The 23,385-nt window shown below is 37.4% G+C and overlaps 2 protein-coding genes across 3 annotated transcripts in view; one reads left to right on the top strand and one right to left on the bottom strand.

Annotated features, from left to right (window-relative positions):
- The window catches only part of LRBA (LPS responsive beige-like anchor protein), a 794,075-nt gene that overhangs the window by 280,599 nt on the left and 490,091 nt on the right, over positions 1-23,385 (bottom strand). For both annotated transcript variants that reach the window (XM_042935320.1, XM_042935319.1), the window contains 2 exons: positions 17,961-18,107; positions 15,287-15,423 (listed from right to left, as the gene is read on the bottom strand). In XM_042935320.1, the coding sequence (XP_042791254.1) occupies positions 15,287-15,423; positions 17,961-18,107 (284 nt within the window). The remainder of the gene's footprint in view (positions 1-15,286; positions 15,424-17,960; positions 18,108-23,385) is intronic.
- Positions 10,054-11,851, top strand: MAB21L2 (mab-21 like 2). The gene has a single exon (XM_042935321.1). The coding sequence runs from the start codon at positions 10,152-10,154 to the stop codon at positions 11,229-11,231; it is 1,080 nt and encodes a 359-aa protein (XP_042791255.1). The 5' UTR covers positions 10,054-10,151; the 3' UTR covers positions 11,232-11,851.

Genomic DNA, 23,385 nt, shown 5'->3' with positions numbered 1-23,385 from the left:
ATAAAACATAAATTCACAAATAGCAATACATTTCTCATCGCTTAGTCTTTTAGGTTTGCACTTTGCAAACCCATATAGTGTCCATCAACAACTCTCTCAGTGGTCACCAGGTACTCCCACTGCATTAATGAGGGACTTCCAGAGAATGCAACATAGAAGTAAAAATAACTCGACTATGCCATTTGAAAAGACATTTTAGACAGAATTTATAATATAGCAGACATACTGATCTATATCTCAAAACGAGAATTAGATCTCAACATGTTGTCTCTTTCCTGCCTCACGTCCCTCCCTCCAAAAATATACACAAGCTTAGAATATAATAAGTTATCACATCAGTGAAAGGAGGTGTTGAAATTATTTCCTACCAAGCTTCTATGATATAGCATCTTTTACAGTTTGAGAGAAAACTAAGAACATCTGTAAAATAAAAGATGTTAACACTTCTATGCTTGTCAGATCTTCTGATGAAAACAAGTGAAAAGCATGAGAAAGTAGTATAAAACTTTAGTCTCTATCGTGACTCATGTTTTGAAAACCATTTCCCTGCTTGGATCTATCTTTTAACACAACACGAATATGGTCCTACTTCAGTTGCACAGAGCAATGCTGTTTCTCTAGTCTTTCTCTAAACACTGACCATTCCTTTTTTCTTTTTTCTTTTAATTTTTTTTTATTGTTGCTGTTGTTGTTGTTTTAGAGTTAAATTGTGAACTTGAACTTTCTTTGGCTTCAAACCATTTACAGAATATCTAACCTTTATAAAAAAATGTCAGAAACATTGACAGTCCATTCAACATTTTAAGGAAAAAAACATACCTGCCAATTTTATGTATAACTTTAAACACGTACTGTTTTTCTATATATACAATCCACACTTGTTTTTCATATTTTTATGTTCCAACTCCTATCAATAATAATATATTCTCAGAATATATTCCAAGTTGCTATTTGGTTGTCTCTCACAACCATCTCCAATTTATAATATGTAGTTTTTTTTCCCCTAAGACTAAAATATGGAATATAACCATTTGTAAGCTTATTCCTTTCTGCAATTTTTTCATGTTAAAAATGTTCATATACTTAGAGCAGCACTGGAAGTCACAATTCTTGCAGAAGTCTAAATTTTGCAACTTTAATCATCTTTACGGTATGAAATTACAGATATTTTATCTTGAAGAGGTAGAAAAAAACCTCCTAATCCATCCCCCAATTTAAGAATTGAGAAGATAGTCAGTAGAGATAATGACTTGATCAAGGTCACTCAGATAGTCTCTAGCCAACAGAGGACAAAATTGAGAGCTTTCCCCCCAAGATTAATGCTCTTTAGATGCTATCGAACTGCCTCTCTTTATCTTATCTATCTAGGTAAGTTACGTGACAGCAACAACCTTATGTATTTTAAAAAATACATAGCTTTGTATCATTCATTTTTAATTGATGATATAATTTGTAGAAAGTTTTGACTAATTTGCCGAAGAGATTAGATTTGTAGAGCATTTAACCAACAAGGTACCACAGAACAAATAACTATTAGAAATTGAAGATCTAATTAAGTATGGTTGGAACCCTGTATTTACCTAATTTGATGATTAACTATGCATCTGGTAGCCTTTCAGGTCCTTTGTGTGTACCTATCTGATAGCAAAGTGAAAGGGCATGGACAGTGTCTGGTCCCAGCAAGCAAATCATTTGGAAACAGTCATAGCCATAGATCAAAGATTTTTCACTCTATCTAGGCTGACTTAAACCTACTAACCCAGGTTTTGTCTGAAGACAAAACCAGTCAAAAAAATAAAAGAATGACTCTTTAGGATCCAAACATAATAAGGGAAGATAGAAAGGGAAAATTCAGAAAAGAAACAGGCTGGCAGAACCTTGACATACATAGGCCAAGACAGCTGTTTTATATCCTAGCTTGATTTCACATGGTTAAAGGAAAAGTTTCCATTCCTTAGATCATCAAGTATTATTTCATTTATACTACACAGACGTCTTCTATACATAGATTGGAGCCAATGAAGAATTTTTGTTGTTGTTGTTTATCTACTAAAAGGAATCAGAGAGACCTCTCAGCACATCACTTTTACTCTAATTCACAATGTGTGAAGGAAGGAATAGGCTAGATTTTTAGCATTATTAAAAATAATACAAAGCCCACTAAAAATTTCCTGTAATCACAGCAAAAGATTGATGCCAAATTACCTCTATTAGTAATAACATAGAGGGGTGCTGCAGAACCAATATATTTTAAAATAAACTAAGATGTTTGAAAAGGCTAGTTTCCTAAAGTATAATACAAAACTACCCATACAATATTTTTAACTGACAGTTTTAAACGCAGATCCACAAAAATGTCTTATATGACCCAAAGAAATAAAGAACATAATGCCAAGTCTTATATTTTGAATTAAGTGCAGCCTCATCTCAGTCATCTGCTTTATAAATGTGTCACTGATCACAAGCGAAAACAGAAATGGGAATGGGGATGACTCTGACATCCCATGAAATTTATTCTACATGTTGAGTCTGTAATCTTATTAAACAAAGGATATCACACCTTCTTTAAACCATAAAATTTAATGCCTTGAATCAAACGGAAAATCAAAAGTTTTGATTTATTTAGCATCAAGGTCATTACTGACTACTCCTGATTTTCCTATCTTCTGGCATTGATATTAAAAACCACCTAGACACAAATAATAATCCACAAATGATATAATCATTCCTTAAATAGTTAAGAGTTGGTTCTACTAAAAGCACTCTCTCCTTTGTTGAAGATTATAGTGAGTTATGAAAGCCAAAGTTATTTGACAGGTGAAATTTAGTATTTACCTGATGGTATATTAGTAAGTTCAAATTGTTAGGGAGGAAGGAAGGAAGGAAGGAAGGAAGGAAGGAAGGAAGGGAAGAAGGAAGGGAAGAAGGAAGGAAGGAAGGGAGGGAGGAAAGAGGGGAGGAAGGAAAGTAGGTTGGTTGGAAGGCAGGCAGACACACAAGACAGACTCTTATTCTAACTTTTCATAACTTGTTTAACTATATATGGAAATAAAACAATGTAATTATTACAACTAAATATGTATACATGTAAAATGGGAAAAAGCAGGGGCCCCTGGGTGGCTCAGTCAAAGTGTCCAACTTCAGTTCAGGTCACGATCTCGGGGTTCATGAGAACAAGCCCTGCATGGGGCTCTGTGCTGACAACTCAGAGCCTGGAGCCTGCTTCAGATTCTGTGTCTCCATCTCTCAGTCTGTTCCTCCCCCACTCATACTCTGTCTCTCCCTATCAAAAATTAATAAAACATTAAAAATAAACAAACAAATAAATAAATAAGTGAGAAAAAGCTAAATGCTTTATTGGTAAGACCAAATGATATATACCGACATAAGTGAAAAATATTTTAAGTTCAATGAAACACCTTCTGAGAAATGCTTGCTGAACGAACTTGGATTTTCTTAATATTTCACATCCTAGCTCAATAATAAAACAGTATTTACTTTTCAGTTAGGCTAAAAGCTGAGCACTTTCATTTTCCTGAGCACAATTTCTTTGCTCTCTCATTATGTATCTTGGTGAGATCAAATTATGTATAGCTTAATAAAGTACTCATAGTTACAACTGTTATTCAACTTGGGGGAAAACAGGAAGATATACTGTACTCTTTGATTTTCTCATCCTACCAAATAATGTAAGAATTAGACTTGTAAAAGATGTAGAAGTATAAACAACATCACTAATCATATATATATATATATATATATATATATATATATATATATATATATATTATCCAAGGTTACCCAACCAAATTTAAAAGGCCCACAATACAATATACAAAAGCATCCAAAAGATTTATTTTTTAATACAATTCAATAGGTTTACTATGCAAAATTAAAGCTATTGCCTTTACCCGACAAATTATCTTAAGTTCAAACTGTACAAATGAGAACAATACCCTTGGGTTACCAATCAAAGAGATTACAAGTTTTTGTTTTTGTTTTCCAAAAAGCTATTTGATAAGGGGGAAAAAACAAAAACAACTTCTTTCAGCAGCATGCCTGACCATTTGAAGTAGGCACTACAGTAACTGTTCAAAGAAAACATTGAATTACTGATTATTCTCTAGATTGATTCCAGAATAGTAATTATCAATAGCTTAGAAACAACGTCTGTGATACCTCAGTTTTGGAAAATGAGATAATTTCACAGAGAGTGAAAAAGAATGTGATTTTAGGACTTTAATACAATGTGGATACTATAATCCTGGTAATTATTTTTAAAGCTTCTTATGTTTTATTGTAATTACTTCAATAAAATTTCATGAGCTAATACACAAACTGTGTTTGGGTTATTTACTTTTCCTTCTGTTTTTCCTAGAATTATTTTTAAATTCAAGGAATTTAATAGTTGTTTATTTCCCCATTTATATTCTGACCAAATTTTTTTTTTTTTAAATCAAGCATTTTTATAAATACGTTGAAAGATTAAGTATGAAAGAACCCCAACAATTAGCAACTGTGAAGATGTTTCAAAACTAGATTTTAGAGGATAAGAATATATACATGTAAACACGTGGTCCTTTGTTGTCTAAAAAGTATAAATCTGTCAGAGAGTTGATTTTTTTTAAGTCAATAATCTGATTATTTTTTTTGAATACTTCTAAAGTGTTTTCCTGGAAAACAAAATCATACAATCTAAAATCTGTACACTCTTTAATAAAAATTATTACAATGCTATATGCTATGTCTACAGATAATAAAATAATGGATATCTTTTGAGTCTCAGTGATATGATAAAGTAGAAAATGCCCTGAACTTTAACTCACTAAACTCATTTCTAAGTAAAGATCAGCAAAAAAATAAAACAGTTTAAGGATTCTGTATTCTCTGGAAATGTAAACAGGATTATATCTGTCAGATGTACAGAAGCTCTGACTTCAGCCATTAGTTTGGTTTTGCTCCTGAGAAACACAACATGAACTACTGAATCATTTCTTTTCAAATCCATACATTCCCTGAAGCAGTTCAAGCTTCATCAGCAGTGCAGGAATGTTTTAAAATGACAGGCAAAGAGCATTAGTTCTCTTTTTTCTCTCATACTGCTTTCCTATAAATGGAAGACAGGGTTCTTTTCTCAAAGCACTTAAGCTGAGGCTGTTTAAGTCAATTGCTATAGGAAAATACGAATGAATTCTCTATGCAAGAAAGTATCACAACTGGATTGGTTATTTCTTTTCAAGAAAAACTTTGAGAAAATCAATTGTTGTATTATTATCTTAGAATAAAATATGATAAAAATTAGCATTCTCTTAATTGCCTACTATTCCGTTATAAATATTTTCAATTTAAGTATTCTGTCAACACACCGCCTTATTTTAGCACCAAATAATATACCCAGTTCTGCTTCTCATTTTAAATAGAAAAAGGTCCTCAAATTAAGATATACCAACTTTGTTTTGAAAATCTTGTTTGTATAAATAGTTAAATTTTATTTCCAAGTATCTGTACTCATAAGCATTTCATTGCAAGAAGAAATTCAATTAATAATTAAAAGTTTACTTACATATGATCAATTAAAAATAGGATGTAATGTATAATTTGGCTATTCGCTGGAGCTTAGCTTAAACATTCACATTTTTCAAAAACTGGTACACTAATTGCTATATCTTGACTCAATTTTATTTTAAGGAAATGGGAAATGTTAAGGCTGAAGTTTAAACATACTTATTTTAGCTTATAGTAACTAAACACACCCGCATCTTAGTATTATCATGCACGTTCTCATAAAATGTTCCTACAGTAATGGTGGAGAAGGTGAAGCCTAGAGAAGTCTGAAGGTTATGGACTACACGAAATCCAAAACAAAAAATTCAAATCACACCCTGAATATCCTCCTCCTCTTTTTAGGAATGTCTGTAGCTAGCCCAACATCACAGGTCTGGGCAGAAGCATGCTGATGTTGGCACTGCCTAAACCAAACAAACAAGATGTTTAACAGTCAAATAAAATGTCCTGCAGCCTCCCTAATGAATTTGTCAAGGACCATCAGATTTCTCTCCCCCCTCTTTTGCCTCATTAACTCAAGTATGATGAGACGGATTATAACAAGAGAATACAGATCAATCGGTCTGAAGACTTGAAGTGGCTTTTAGCCTCTAGAGTTTCTTTCTCTCACTTGGTCTCCTATAATAGAATACGGTATCTCCTGCAGAAGGGGCTGCCACTTCGTTTTAATACACCATCAAGGAGCTGCTGATGGACTTCTATACTAACATACATAAAAGCAGAGGTGACAGGGGCTCTTCAATTACAGCCTCCTCGGATACCGTTTCCCCCTTCAATTATTCAACCAGAGGAAGAGCGGATCCGCAAACACACAGCTGAAGCAGCTCTTAGGGCAGAGGCAGCCAGAGAGTGAGTTAGGGTGGGGGAGGGGGAAGGAAGGGAACTAGCAAGGGCGAGCATTATTTGCTGGAAGTGTTTAAGTTTATTGCTCGAATGATGTTTCTAATTAGTACCATGGCAATAAATTAAAGTCGCCTTTGTTTAACTGATTTATTATTTACTACAGCATCTACCTTAGACAGGGTAAATTGGTAATGAATTATTTTTAAATCAAAACATTTGTAACGTTTTATCATCCCTCAGCCTCTGTATGTAAAAGTGGAGAAACCCAGGAAAAAGGGTGCCACGAAACTTAGTCTTGCCCCACAGAGCGGGAAAAAGAGGAGGAGTGGGGTGTCAGGGAGTAGTGGCGCGAAGATCCGCGTGGCCTGGGTCGCCCCACCCGAGGAGGGAGGACGCTAAGCGCCTACCCACGGAGCTGGGACTGGCCGCACCGCACGGGCCCGGAGGACGGACTACTGCCGTGACCCCCGGGACTTTTTGCAAACACTCCCAGGAGTGTGGCGGGACGTGTGGGTCCACGAGCGAGGCCTCCCCCGCTCACAGACCTGATGTGACGGAGAAGCGGCCACCTCGAGGGTCAAGGAGGGAAGGCTCCGCACCCTGTGTCCCCGCCACAAGTCTCCGCCCAGTAACTGCCCTGGGGAGAAGCAGCTACGGATCCTGTCTGGCTGCTTGCACAGCTCTGCAGCGAAGTGCCCCCTCCTGCCCAGTAATATTTCCCAGGGCGCCAGCGTGACTTCTCAGGCATTAGCCAGGTTACCTACAGAGTCTGGGCTTCCCACTCGCGCGAACCGCGAAGACGCCGCGGCTGCGCTCTATCCTTGTGCCGCCAAGCATTCTGAGATGCAAGCTGCTCCCCCAGCAAGGCTGGAGCCGGCAGCCGCCCCAAGCCTCTGCCACTACACCAGAAGTTGACTACAGCTCTGCATCCCAGAGTTTGGTGTATGCTTACTTCCGACTTACACACTCCTGGCCACTAAAGACATATCCCAGACAAAATCTGACTTGGTTTAAAAAAAAAAAAAAAAAAAAAGTCAATTCGTTCTTTAGAAAGGTACTTATGGCAGAGAACAAGGAGGTGACAAGGTACCAGTGGTCTGCACCAGACATCTAAGAAAGAACCAAGAGGTCCAAGTGTCTGACGTCAAGTACATGGAGAGAAATAAACTTTCCCTATGCAACTGAATTCAGGTTCACCTGGTGCAGCTTTTAAGAGGGCACCTCAAGCCCTCCCAAAGGGTTTTTGCAAAAGCCGCAGGCACACTGGGGTTTGCAAAGCGAAGTCTTCCCCCAAATGGCTTCACAGATTTTTATTCCTTGTATCTTAAGCAAAAATCTAACTAAAAATAATTCCATCTACTTCATTTGGCTTTAAAAGACTCAGCATCCACATACCTAAGGCTCAAAACATAAACCCTCAATACTAAGCAAATCAGAAACATTGTTACAGCTTCTTTCATCCAAAAGTAGGGAAAGGCTACAAGGGGTACAGCTTGAAATTATAATACATATACTAAAAGCACATGCATGAGTCTCACTGAAATGCCAAGGGAGGAGTGAAGCCATCTGTGTAATCAATAACAGGATAGTTATAGATTTCTGCAGCAGTGAAGTCTTTTAAAAGCAACAGTCAATTATGAAAATAAATTCATTTTTACAAGTGAAACTGTACTGCCTGAGAATATATTCAAAATTAGATTTACAACGTTAACATCTTAAGAAAACTTTGACTCAGGTTCACTTTTACTTCCTCATTTTTATTGTTTAAAACAATTTTAGTGGCTTATGGTAATTTAAAAGTATATCCAACAATATTCTACCATATATAGATGTGCACTTTCTCACAATTTAAACATATTTTCTGTCTAATAACTAGTCTTTTTAACAATAAAGCAATAGCATAAAATATATCTGAATCTTAATTATGAAGTAATTATCAAACAAGGTGCTTGCACTATTTTTACCCTGCCCCATTTTTCAACAGCATATGGAAATTACTGAAAAGAGATTTATGGTTATAAACCTTCACCCCATATCCACTCCACACAGCCCCCCCCCCCCCAACTGGTGCACATATACAGCAATTGCTCTGGCTCTTGGCAACAATGGGAGAGAAGGGGAAGAGACGGGAGGAAGACTTTGCCAGAGAAGAAAAATCTAGAAAAATGTAGGTTCTTTCCCGGTTTCCCCTTCCTCCTCCTATTTGCCTTCAAGCAAAAGTAATTTTGTTAGAGTTTGCACCTTCTGCACAATGTTGATAGAAAAAAAATAGTGAACCTTTCTGAACCACTGCTACTCTCTCGCGTTATTCCAGCCATCTCCAGGAAGTCCCTTCTACCATAGACTCTTTTTCTTCCTTGCAACTGATAAGAGGAGAGGATAAAGAAGAAGGGGGCTGTAAAGTGTGTGTGAGCATTTGACTTCCACTATCTCCTCCTATTTTCCTACTTCTCTCTTTACCCCCTTTCTTTATCAAGTGCAGCGGTGGCTGCTACCGTCTGCCAAGCATGCCTGTCTTCTCTCTCGGATTGGCTAAAGCACTGACAGCTCGGATAGTGATTGTAGGAACTGAAGCTCCACCCCCCTCATGATGGCCCTGGACCATTCATAAACTAAATAACTCCAGGAAACAGCGAGGCAGAGAGAGAGAGAGAGAGAGAGAGAGAGAGAGAGCGAGAGAGAGCGAGAGAGCGAGAGAGCGAGAGAGAGAGAGAGAGAGAGAGAAAGGGAGGGAAAAGGAGGGAGGGAGAAGGAAAAGGAGAGAGACGTCGGAGGGGAGGAGGGAGAGACGACTCAGAAAGTGGAATCTGCACAAGCAACCTAAAGGGGGAGGAGAAGAAAAAGCCTTCAATCCTTATAACTAAACCCCAGATGCAACGCAAGCAACGACTTCGTCACACTAAAATCTATTTTGTGAGGGCCAAAATTATAAATTACGAAGCAGAAATGAATATCAAACAACTTCCAGCGGTGTGCACCTAGAGAAAGACAAGAACCCACTGCAAACAAACAAACCCAGTCCAAACAACGCCTCCAGTAGGAAAAGAGGAAAACCGCTACAACACGACCCCCTGAGAAGAGACCAGACCATCACGCTGAGAGTGCGGAGCGTCTGCAAACCTCCAAGTGTGCCGAGGACTGAGCTGCACTTCGCTGCTCTCTGGACCTTAATTACGTCCTTCACCTTCCATTTGGGGGAGGGTGAGGAGAAAGGCACTCACCTACGCTGAGTGAAGAAGTCCTACCAGCCTGTGGGAGAAGTTTTAAGAATGAAACACTGAATGTTTCGCTTTTATTTTTAAATTTACTTTGGCACTTAAAAGACCTCATTTCCAGATTTCCGGGCAATCTCGGCTGCAGACATCTAAGCCTAACCTCTTGGTAACCTGATTTTTTCTGTCACCCCTTCTCTTTTTCTCCCCTCCCCTTCATCTCTCTCACAAGCACATCTTTATTTTACACATCGAGCAAAAAAGTCCCAGCAGGTACTTTTCTTCTTCAAAGATTACCTTTCACCCCCCCTTCTGCCTGGAGAAGCAAAAAGGTTTCGAAAGAGGGGAAAGAGCGAGCAAGCCGGCCGTTGTTTCAGCCGGTCAGCCCAGGTGGACAGCAAGAGTGAAAGTGGGGCTTAGGGGAAGCGCGACGCCTCTTTCGCAAGCCGCAGGGCCACCACCACTGCGTGAGCCTTGGATCCCTCAACGTATTGCGAGACGCCGGTGTATAGCCCGGACCTGTGCCCCAACATGATCGCCGCTCAGGCCAAGCTGGTTTACCAGCTCAATAAATACTACACTGAGCGCTGCCAAGCGCGCAAGGCGGCCATCGCCAAGACCATCCGAGAGGTCTGTAAGGTGGTCTCGGACGTGCTAAAGGAAGTGGAGGTGCAGGAGCCTCGCTTCATCAGCTCCCTAAGCGAGATCGACGCCCGCTACGAGGGGCTGGAGGTCATCTCGCCCACGGAATTCGAGGTGGTGCTCTACCTAAACCAGATGGGCGTCTTCAACTTCGTAGACGACGGCTCCCTGCCCGGCTGCGCGGTGCTCAAACTGAGTGATGGGCGGAAGCGGAGCATGTCTCTCTGGGTCGAGTTCATCACTGCGTCCGGCTACCTCTCGGCGCGCAAGATCCGCTCGCGTTTCCAGACCCTGGTGGCTCAGGCAGTGGACAAGTGCAGCTATCGAGATGTGGTCAAGATGATCGCGGACACCAGCGAGGTCAAGTTGCGCATCAGGGAGCGCTACGTGGTGCAAATCACCCCTGCGTTCAAGTGCACTGGTATCTGGCCTCGCAGTGCGGCACAGTGGCCTATGCCCCATATCCCCTGGCCTGGCCCCAATCGGGTAGCGGAGGTCAAGGCCGAAGGGTTCAACTTGCTGTCGAAGGAATGCTACTCACTGACCGGCAAGCAGAGCTCCGCGGAGAGCGATGCCTGGGTGCTCCAGTTCGGGGAGGCTGAGAACCGCCTGCTGATGGGCGGCTGCCGAAACAAGTGTCTCTCGGTGTTGAAGACGCTGCGGGATCGCCACCTGGAGCTGCCGGGCCAGCCGCTCAATAACTACCACATGAAGACGCTGCTGCTGTACGAGTGCGAGAAACACCCGCGGGAAACGGACTGGGACGAGGCGTGCCTCGGCGATCGGCTCAACGGCATCCTGCTGCAGCTCATCTCCTGCCTGCAGTGCCGCCGCTGCCCTCACTACTTTCTGCCCAACCTCGACCTTTTTCAGGGCAAGCCCCATTCGGCCCTGGAGAGCGCTGCCAAGCAGACCTGGAGGTTGGCCAGGGAAATTCTCACCAATCCCAAAAGCCTGGACAAACTATAGGGTGCTGGGGACTGCTTGAAAAGCGACACAAACGGGAGTGCTCTCTTACACAAACACACACAACTCACAGAGACAAACAGCAGAAACTCCGGACACAAACTTTTATGTAAGCCACCTGAAAGAAACAGGAAGCAGTCACAAGACCTTCGTTAATTAGCAAGCAAACAAAAAGAGAGCAAACCAGCCAACCAAACAAACAAAATCACATTCTTGCACAAAAGTGATCGTTTTTCTTCCAAACAATGTGAATTTAAAAGGTCACACAAAAGAAGCAATCGGGCTTTGCCACCACAAAATGAAACCCAAGGTACATTTTCAAATCAATGTATAGTAGTTTCTCCCTTTTTCCTTCTCTCCCCCAACTCCTTTCTCCTCTCTCTCTCATCTTCTTTCTTTCTCTCCCTCTCATTTCATTTTGTTTTGGGTTGCCTGAATGTTGTCACCAAGTGAGAAAAAGTATTTAATTATATGTAAAATTTCTCTTTTAAAAAAAGTTTTGCTGATGTTAAATGTATCTCAGTGCCAATGTCAGACTGTGCCCTTCCCTTTCTTGCACCTCTACCCTCACCCTAAAGCAGTCTTGTTGAAAACAGTAATAAAAATATTACTTTACATTGTAATTGACTGTGGATTGTTCTTAAATGAAGGCAGGTGAGATCACAATTTGTAATTTACAATGTAAAGATGTGAACTTGAGGAACTAAATGCAAGAAGCTCTCATTTGAACTCTAATTTGCAAAATTTACAAATACAGCACATTTTGTCGATTTAACCATACAAGCCCCCCCCATCCTCGGAAAATAGACAATACTAATTTTACCCAACTATAATATTGTTTGTTCTGTAGATTTTGAGACTTAAAGTAATATCTTTTTTCACACTTGAAAAAAAAAAAAACAAACAGATTTTGTGTGGAAGAAAAGATTTTGATCCTAGTTTTTGAAATAGAAAAAAATTATTTCGCATTAAAAATTAAGAGATTTGCTTTCTTACACCATAATTTTAAAAAATACACTCAGTCTGAAGAAGGCAATATTTATGGATCTTTTCTGCATAGTTAACATGATCAGTTGAAAGTTTTCTTTCAATTCTTTGTCCTCTTCAAGCTTTAAATAATAAAAACTTAGCAATTAAATCAACCATACCAAAACAGAATAAAACGGTTATAGCAATACTCCTTTTCCCCAGTAAATGGTGATATGAACAATCCAAATTTATAAATTATTTCAATTTTTTTAGATGGCTTAGTTATAAATGCCATAACTAAGATCACTTTTTATCAAATTCCCAGAATTATTCGGAAGCTGCTTATAGGCAATTTAAAAAAAAAAAAAAAAAAAAAAAGGTTTTGATACCATTTTTATGACCAAAGAAAAATTACTGTTTCAAGAATTTACATACAAGAAAAGTACATTACTCCCTCTGCTTTTCTAAGGTAACAATCCAAAGTACTCATTTCAACACTTCAACTAAATTAACAAAGGTTCCTTTTTAATGCAAGGAAATAACAGATTAAAAATAAAATAATTAGTAAAACTGAAAGCATCCCAATGCTGGAACTGGTCTGGTTTGTCTTTTTTATATTGTCTCCCATATACTCCCTTAGATATGCTAATGATGAGGCACAGGTACAGAATATATATCAATATTACCCTTTGATATTTAAAATTTATTCTTTGAGTTAGTCCAGTTTTTAATTTATTGAAAAATCCATGAATGAGAGATGTAGACAAAAATGTCCTAAAAAAAGGAATTTTAAAGATCTGAGGAAGAAGTTTGCATGGGGGAAGGAGTGTATGGAGGGATGATCGGGAAGACAGCATAGATGGATGAGAAACAAGGAAGATACTCAGGGCTCTGATGCTTAATTCACTCCACAAAAGAGGCTTAAGTTCTCAGATTCCCTGGTAAAAATTCCCTAGTAAAAATAGTTTTATTTTAGAAATATAAACTTTGATCTTATCAGTTCTGAAATCATCTCTACTCTTTCAACCTACACTGTATCTTTTACTGATCTCTTCCTGTAGATGTAAAACAAACTCACTGTAATACTAAGTGGTTCAGACAAATATATGATTTTTTCCATAATAAAAATGAATTTATTCTCCAGGGAAAAATGTTCTGAATTTTAAGAACATTTTCAGAGCAAGTAGTAGGTGCTTACAATTACAAAGAAATGATTTAAGGGCAGAATGTTTGGTTTAAAAGATAAAAATGACATCCTAAAATGACCTTTTTTTTCTTACACACACAAGTATTTACAGCATTAGACACATATCTCCCTCCAACTACTCCAGGAAAAGTTTTTCAATCCTGACAAGAAGAACAAAATTCCCCAAATTCAGTATCTTTTTTTTTCTTACCTTATTTAATTTAATGCAGGTATCACCAACAAAAAAAAACACTGCCACAATATAAGTGTCCTCATTTACAAAAAGCACCAATGTCTACATAAAGAATTCTTCCAATAACTGGCTAAAACATTTTAAGAATAGAAATTAGCAAAACTTTGATTTCTGTTAACAGGCAGGTTGCAGTGGTATAAGACAAATGCTGTGATTAGGCTAAAAGACCTTTGTATTGCACAAGCAAAAGGGGAAAAAATTAATTTAATGATGCTGCACAGAATAAAATCAGAGAGAAATAAAAGTTATAACTTCTTCCAAAAGGAGCAAGTGACTTTAAAGAGCCTAATTGCAAAGACTAGCAGAGATTCTAATCTTGAGAACAATTACATTAGACACCTCTAAATCGTATCACATTTTAGATTCTATGCCACATATGTCCAAAAGCATAATAGAATATTCTGAATTAAATTTCAGACTCTCAAACATACAAACTACCAGAAATTAGAGGGTATGAGTAATTTTGGTTATCTTTGTTTTTTAAAAGAAACTAAAATACAATCGCAGCCTCAGTCATGTAACAAAGTAGGAAATTTTTCTAGTTGATAATTTCACAATTAAAGTTTTCTCTACATGGAATTAGCTGAATTATCAAGCTCAGAATAATCCGTTCCAACATAGCCTTACTTTCATATAGTCTACCAAAGCCCATCTTAATAAAAGCAGCAATTCTGAAACAAAGTGCTAGAAATACATGTAAGACAAGAGATGACTTGTGTGTAAAGTTCTAAATAAAATTATAACATTCTCATTAATAATTACTTTGAAATACTTCTAAATCACTAAAATTAGTAATTCACATGATTATAAAACCAAAGAACTTCCTACCAATAAACTAAAAATATGTGTCTGTGTATACATACGCACAAGCTATCAGCCTGTAAAATAAGAAATTCCAGTTTTTTTAAGCCACTTCTCTTCTACAGGTTGCTTATTCTCATTTTAAAAAGACTGTTTCCTATCAGAACAAATTCTACCATTCACTTTCATGAACTAAACCTAGCTTTGGCTTTATGGCTGTGCCACAAATGTTTCTTAGTAAAATAAAGTTGCCAAGGGCTGAAAAGTAATCAGAAATACATTTTAAAAGGGGAAATTACATTTTCATTTAAGAATAGGAAATTATGCAGTGCCTTGTAAAATCGACTATAGGTAATGGGAAACAGAGGTATCTCACACACACGCAAGACATGCTTGTGTGCACAACAGAGTAGTAAGTCATGAGGACAAAAGCAAGGAGAGTGATATATTGGTATTATATCCAGAAAATATAAAGGCTAAACAAAATAATTCCACTCTCAACCTCACTGAATTTTGTAGCTTAATTCACCCTAGACCCTTTGTGGCAAAATATATTTATAGACGTTATTCCCTGTGGTTCTCCCCCAACCCCAGAATGAGCTAATGATAAACTCAATTAAGTGGAAATTGTTTTTGAATCTAAATGAACTTCAATAATCTAACTAGCTGGTAAGGATCTCATAAGCTAAAGAACGTAGCTGCTTTGTATATATAGGCAGAGGCAATTCAGCAAGAAATTCAAACTAAGTCTGTCAGATTTTACCAATGTCAATCCTATCCAACTGCAGCCCACCATCCCATTATAACAAAAAAATGCTTAAGAGTGAAACCCACTCCTCATCTTCTCACCTTGGGGTCGATTTGCTTGAAGTTAGAGTCTTCTTCATCCACCTCGAAATAGAGTTCGGAGGAGGTGACAGAAAGAGTGCCCTTTACTACAACAGAGGGGGCCACAAGCTGAGCTGGTGTGCTCAGGCTAACAGGACCTGCCAAAACCAAAAGAAAAACCACACAAGCTGGAATGACATTTTTCAAAAAATCTAATAGGTTAATAGATTCAAGCAGAAACTTTATTTGATTTTTAAATTCTCACCTCCAGCACCAAACTGTCTGCCAAATCCTTCTACACTTACAAATTCTGTCCACCCCAAATCTTCCTCTGAAAATGCAAGGTTATTAGGGTTCTCATACTAAGAGATTTATAGTAGGTGGTTAATGATAACAGTAAACTAGGATGCAATTATTTTTACAGGGAGTCTGCAAAGCTTTGGTCTAATCTGGTAAGAAGGTGGCTCTACCTAAATAAGTCCTTCCACATTCCATTGAGAAAAGAAGCCTCAGGCTATCAAACAACATGGAACAACAACCAGGAGCAAGGAAGACTCAATAGGCTTTCAAGGCCAGAGGTTAGCTTAGTTTGGCTGAAGCATGATTACAAAAAAGACTGCTAGCTTATTAGTGAAGTGAGAAACGTTACACCATATTCTCTGATAAAGATTTTGTGCCAGGTTGACACAAAACCTCTTCCATAACAACTTTACCCCATGAAAGATTGGTAAAAATACTTCTTTTCTAAGCCTGCCTTTCCACTGTTAAATATTGTTCAATGCTTCCAAATCTAATATTAGTGTAGTTCAGGGACTCTGGGAGTAAACAGCTGGAGGGTGGGTTTCCAAGTGAATGAATTTTTATTGGAATAATCAAATCTCCACAGGGCTTATCAAAGAGACAAATCAGCCTGCTACTGAAAACAATAGATTCACTACAGATAGAAGGGCATAAAGTATATCAGGGCTAAACCTAAAATAAAGGACTAAAAATAGTAATTATATTATATAAATGAATATGTGTATATCCACGTAGAGAGAGACAGAGTAAGAATTTGAAATCCCGTGTCAATTCCTCATTGTACAAATACTATAGGTGAAGAAAACAGCAACAGAAGATTGGCACTTATAGTTCTGAATTAATATAGTGCCTATAAACATGGTACACCTATTCAGGTAATCAATGGATGACTAAGTGTTTCAAAATTCAGATGAATCGACGTTTCCATCGATTGTTAGAGGGTGTTGGTCCTTAATCTCACATCAATCTTAATGTGTGCCAGTAGGACAATAGAAGGGATGCTCTGCAGAGATCAGAGCAGGTTTTGCCCTCTATTCCCAATGTACAAATACATTGTGTTTGCAGATGGGCAGCAGATAGCTGCAGAACAGCCATGATTTCCCAAAGCTCATCCCTATAAATGGATGAAATAAGCAGCTATGTGTTCTTTTGCTGTCTCCTTTGCCCTCTGTACATTAGCATGTAATCCTGAGAAGAAATAACATTTTTTCAATCACTCTCAGACATTCAATTACAGGGTAAGCAGACAGCTGCAGGAGCTAGGGCAACCTAGGTCCTACAGAAGACCCCTGACAATTTCCACTTCATTTCTAACCCACACCACTTTATTAGTGTGGATTACTTCTTAATCCTATTGCCATTGTCAAGATTATATAATTAAACTCCCCTTTCACCTCTATTACTGTATGAATGTATTACTAGTAGCAAGAACAGAAGCAAAATAAAGGAGGAGGAAATGGGTAAATAGATGTGAAGGAAAAGGCTAGAGAATAGCAGTGCCCACCTTACTTACCACTCCCAATCTGAATCACTTAACAGTATGCTCCAATTAATTTTATTTTACGTTACAGAGAGGTTTATGGTCATCAGAGAAGATACCATCATCTATTTTCGCTTTTCATTATAATTCACTGCATGGTAGCACAGGCTGCAGACACATCAATAAATGAAAAATTCCTAATGCCTTTTCTCTTAAATTAAAATTATCAAAATAGAAGACTGTATAATTTTCACCAATGGAAATTGTAGAATCTTTCAGACTTTCCTCCCAAAGGGAGAGAACCACAGGCATTAAAGAAAAAAAAAGGCATTTAATGAATGACTAAAATTTCAGGCTAAACAAGAGAATTTTTCCCATAAGGGAAGTAAAACTGAAAATCTGCAGAGTGCAAATCAAAATTCCTACATCAGGTAAAATATGTGGATCCTGTGAAAAGCCATAGCATTCTTGGAATGGATTTTTTGAGAGAGTTAAATGTATATGCAGCATGTTCACTAAGACCTGTATATCAAAGCAAATAGCTCATCTGCCTCCAAGCTTTATTTACAAAACAATTGGCAAAATTTTACTTACAGCTCTCATTTTATAGAGATTAGGTAACTCCCGAGGGTGAAGCAATTTTGTTGTTCTGCTTTTAAACTTTTCTTTTATGGTGAAAATTACTCAAAAAAGAAAAAGATGAGAAGGGTAAAGAAAGTAAAAAGAATGGAAAAATAAAGGGGAAATAGTGTTGACGATTAGGAGGAAAATATTTGGAAGAACAAAAACCATCTTTATTTAAAGTAATTGTGGGCGTAAACTTGGTAGTCCTAGCGGTCACAGATGAAAAAGTAAGTAATTAGGTGCTTATTGGCCCAGAGCTAGCTGAAATATCCATACAACCGGTGAATTTACCAGCGAGATTCTCTAAATCTTTCTCATCCACGGATGACAGAGTATCGTCGTCGCCTTCCAGGAGGATCTCGTTTTCTGAGTTCTGATTTCCTAAAGCCTGACTCTTGATGGACTGTTTTCCTTTAGCGAGGATATCTTCATCTGCAGCTGAAATGAAAAGGAAACAAAGCTGTCCATCAACTCTGGGGCGAGTACTTTTGCAGAGGGGCAGGGAAGTGAGGTAAGGATAGGTGGCCAAAGATGGTCAATCATTTTTACAGAGAGTCATCCACAGGAGGAGAGTGACTGGGATGGCACACAGGCCCCTTCTGACAAACAGGACTCCCCAAGCCTAGTCTAATGTTACCTTGAACAAGCACCCTAATCCCATTAAACGTGACCCTTGCACCGCCCACCGAACCATTTATTTACTTACAGTTAGGGCAAGAGAGGGTTCAAAGGCAGCACATTTTGGGGAAATTAGTAGAAAAAAATAAGAACCCCATTTTGGAAACAATATCTACTTGATTCTGAAACTTAAGAAAGGCTGGTCATTCCTGCAAATAGTGATTATACCGACAAAACATCGTGAACTTGTCGGGCAGTGGTTGTGGAGGAGAATCTACAAGTAAGAAGGGTCAGAGAGATTCACAGCCAATGAGGGCTGTAAGCCAAATTGTGAAGCCACAGCTGACATCAAACAAGCTATAGCAGCTCTCCGAAGCTGCATCCTCTTTCTTCCAATCCTCCCTCTCACCTTCGCACTGCCCTTGCCCACATTTTACCCCACCCAGACCCCCACTTTAGCCTTTATATAAATATCCAAGACTAAGACACTGTGGAAACTAAGTGGAGGCTCACACACTACCTCCTCCATGTGTTTAAACTAAAAGGCTAAGACACCCCGGGGGCAAACATAACAGAAAGCCCGGGAGGAGAGGCATCTGGGCAAAGAGCCTTACAGGGCCTGAATTGGAACAGCCTGTGGAGAGCGGCGGCACCAGACTCTCAGGCACTGTGACAAGGCAGCCAGACGGAGAGGAAAGAGGGAAAGGGTACACCAAACCTAGGGAATGAAGAAGAAGCTCTGCAGAGCACCTACAACCAATGACGGAACCAGAAAGAGGAGCAGAGGTGCAGCTGAAAGGACAAAACACTGAAACTCAACAATTCGGACTTCAAAACCCCATGTCCCTTCCAGTATTAACTCCCACTGCTTTGAGCAGCTTTCTCCTTCAGAAATATAGAAAAGAAGATACTAAATTCTGGACTGTGATTTTTAAAACCTCATGGCGTCACATAAGGGAAAGTTTAGAATCCTTGTTACACTATTGACATTCCCAGGTTTCCAGTGAGGGAAATTCAGGAGGCAAAGCACCTGATCCTCCCAGGCAGTAGCTATTGATATGGAAATCAGATGGCGAGGCTTTCTGATCCACTGCAGTTTCGGCCTAGGCAAAAGGCCCAAAACCCAGAAAGGATAAAGCCTTCAGTTTCCAGTAACATGGCTAATATCTATCTATATAATTCTTTCTATACAGTTACACTACATGTATGTTACCAAACGTTTTGACAAAACAAAGCTTCTTTGATTTTAATAGATACAATTATGGGTAATATTAAGGGTAAAAGTTTATTTTTAGCATATTCATGTGAGTTCACAATGTATATCATTTATATACAATACTAATGGCACAGCTTTAACAGAATATAGGAGCTCTATATTAAATGAGAAAGTCACGGGAAGAAGCTTTCTATATTTAGGTTTTGAATACCATCTATGGGTAAATCAAATTTTGTTTTCCTTAATACCCACAAATAACAAGCATAGTATGCTGCACACATATGAAAGTCTCAGTAAATATTTTGAAAAAATTTTAAAGTATCTAACTAAAATGACTTTATTTTTTAAGCTACAAAGAAATATACCAAAAACTCCCCAATTTTTAGGAAAATAGCAGCATAAGTTGTTATATCACTGTTTATATTTCAAGTATTTATGTTTCCTTACTCTAAAATCATAAACACTGCCCTGAGCCCAAACAAGATATATTCCAATGTACTACCAATGTTATTAAAAATAAATCAGTCACCGAGATACACAAGAGAAATCACCATCTTCTATATTTTCTAATAAATAAAGCAAATCATAATAAAATAACAATTGCCAATCAGATTTTAGTACAAAATCAGTATGTTACATTCTCTTTTTCTAGATTTACAATGCCTTCTTCAAAGCAGAAATGATAATAATGCTAATATTAAATAACACCATGTGCTAGGGCGTGTTCAAAACACTTTACATATTCAGCTCATTTAATTCTCATAAACCCTCTGCTAATTTCTCCTTTTCAGATGAGTAAACAGGTGCAGAGAGGTTACATAACTTGCCCAAGGCAACACAGCTAGTAAGAAGTAGAAACAGGAATGAAATCCAAGCATTATGGTAACAGTATCTTAACCACTATATAAATAACAATGTATATATAATTTAAGGATTAGTTTAGTAATTCTTATGTTTCTCATAGTGCCTTTAAAAAGGTTAAGTCAAAATCATAATAAACAAGTTAAGAATACAAAAATACTCATTTCCAAACCTAAATTTGATGAGCATATGACAACCAAATTCAGAAACAACCAAATTCAATACCTTGCTCATTACTATCTCTGATTATTACCATACATGTCCTGAAGTACACATACACCAAGCTTACTTGGGGTGAGGGGGGTAGGGGAGGAAAGAAAGGAAAAAAAGCTCTTTACTGTGCAAACATTTACAAAAAATGAGAGGAGCCAAGTAGCAATATGCAATGGCTTAAAATAGCTCAGTAAATAAATTCATTCATGTAAATGACTGCTAAATAGAATTTGTTATCCCTTCCAATTGAAACTTAAAAAAATGTTAATATGTTCTCATCATGCTGACACATATTAAAACACAGTAAGTTTTGAATTGAATAAAGTTTTATGAAAAAATTCTGAAGTACTCTAAGTCTACTGTATGCATAGAAACACCCACTTTAATTTATTTATTTACTTATTTTTACAAGCTCAGATTCTGGAATTGTTCAACCTCAACTGAAAACCTCTTGTCATGGAAAATATGCAGCTTACTGATATTTAGAATGGTTTTCCTGTAATTAACTCCCCCTTGAGGATTTTAAGTTAGCAGCAGTAAAATTACCAACAGTACTCTAATACACACCACATGCGCTGGTGTTCAATTCTCAGTGGTCTAATAGCTCTCTGCTAAAGAACTTTTTTTTTGTTTGTTTCAAAATTAGAACAAAACTATCCTAAGCATAAAATAAAAGATAATTATCATGTTTATATGTGCTGGGGAAAGTATACTTTTAACTTTTGCTTGCCTTCTACTCAATCATTAAAACAAGTATCAACTGTTTTGATATTTTTTGTGAATATATTCTACGCTAGTATAAAAGTTTAATTGGATGAAGTCAGAACACACTTCTGGTTCCATTTCAAAGCTTTGATTCAGATCTTCGCTAGCTAATAAAATTATTACCAAACATGAAAACTATTTAAGTTTTTCTTATCACCATTAACAGACTGCCTTCATATAGTCTCTCACTTTACTCTGGCTTAATATTTACCCTCATTTAGTAATTAAACTGCAATTGTTACACAACACTGGAGAAATCTGTCAAAAATTCTTTGTTTGAAAGATGACTTTTTATTCACTGAAGCTAAGAGCAATTAGAGGGCTTAGAGAAAAGCTGGTCCTCAAAATGTAAAGTTCAAGTTCTTTACAGCTAGATCTAGGCATGAGTTGATTCATCCATGCAACACAAGCTAGCTAAGTAAAATTAAAACAGAGAAAGGACACAGAAAAGTGTTCCACCTATGACACATAAAGCCCCTTTTAAAACTCCACTGCAACAGTGAAATGGAGTCAGCAATAGTCCATATTACAGTAAAAGAAGTGTATACATGAGGAATTAGCCACCTTAAAAAAATACTACTGGAATAACAAAATGACCTCAAATATAAATAAAATGAATATGAGTATCCACTTAATGTGATGTGAAATACCTATATCATAACTGCTTATCCTGAATAAGACACATAAAGAATATCTTATACACAACTACTGTCCTAAACTTTAGAGTTAATGCAATTTCCGAAGGGTTCCAAGTCAAGAAAATTTAGAAAAATCAGTGAAAATACGAAAGATGATTAGGAGATTAGAAGATAAGCCAAGTTTCATCTCCTAATGATCATGGGTTCCCCCAAAAGCTTTGGTTACAGAACCTAATATATGTTGATACAAAAAAGGAAGCAACAGTATCTGGCATTATTGAAGTTGTGAGAGAATGGCATGATTTAAGATCTTTACATGGTTTGTCATCCCAAGAAAACCAGATGAGTTACTTGTGTCATTCCATATGATCACAAGACACTTCTTAAACAATGTTAAATCCTCCTCATATATTTCCATCAGCATGCACATTCTCTACAAAATTAAAATGTCTTGAATTCAATAGAATTCTACTGCTTAACTGTTTATTATTTGAACTAAAACCACTCTTTCTACCATTTAAAACATTTTTTTTTACGTGGCTTTAATTTAAATGTAAAGTTCCCATTATATTTAACAATGAATTTTAGAAGACAGTATAGCACTACAGTAAGAAAATCTGATTAGTCATCAGTTAACCTGGGCTTTAGTCCTGTATCCACCAAGAATTATGTAGCTTTTTGTTTCCTCAGTTTCCTTATTTATAAAGAATAAAGTTAGATTAGACTTTAGCCTTTGTTTCTTTCCAGATCTAAAATGTTCTGACAATAAATAATAAATGTTCTGACAAACTGGGCCCTGTGCATTAGGAGAATGTTACCAATCATGACAACTAACTTCTAATAAATTTTAAACTATAAAATGCAAGAAAATGTCCTCAAGAATCAAATACCCACCTCTGCTTGCTGCTGCTAATTTCCATAAAGAATATTTAATAATAAGAGGAAGTATTAATTTTAATTTAAAAATATGACTCAGTTTCTGCAAAGTTAAAGGAATCTCCCATTACAAAATGACTTTTATAAATAACCACTTTGGAGGGTCTCTCTTTGAAAAATTACCTAAGGCCCTTTTCCCCAAGCAAGTTAATGTGAACTTGGGAAGGGCAATTAAATTGTCAGAATTAAAAAATTTGTTTTTAACTAGAAGGTAGCCAGAAGTAGAGTCATGGGGCTAGTATTGATCGCCCGAACAGAGAACATCACTCTTCAGGTATTTACTCTGCCACCTTTACACCAGAGGCTTTCCTTCAAATCAAATCAATCTATAAAAAAGATGGCTCTTACTACTAAAATACATAACTAATCTCCAACGGCATTTCTATTTACATGTTTCCCTTTGATAATAATAATATAGTTTGTGATGTTTTAAGAATCTGCATTTAACAACATCCTGTCTCCTTAGTTA

The sequence above is a fragment of the Panthera leo genome, chromosome B1 (genome assembly GCF_018350215.1).
Source record: "Panthera leo isolate Ple1 chromosome B1, P.leo_Ple1_pat1.1, whole genome shotgun sequence".
Classification (NCBI taxonomy): Eukaryota; Metazoa; Chordata; class Mammalia; order Carnivora; family Felidae; genus Panthera; species Panthera leo.
Note: the sequence above shows the minus strand (reverse complement) of the source record. Positions and strands in the feature narration are given on the sequence as shown.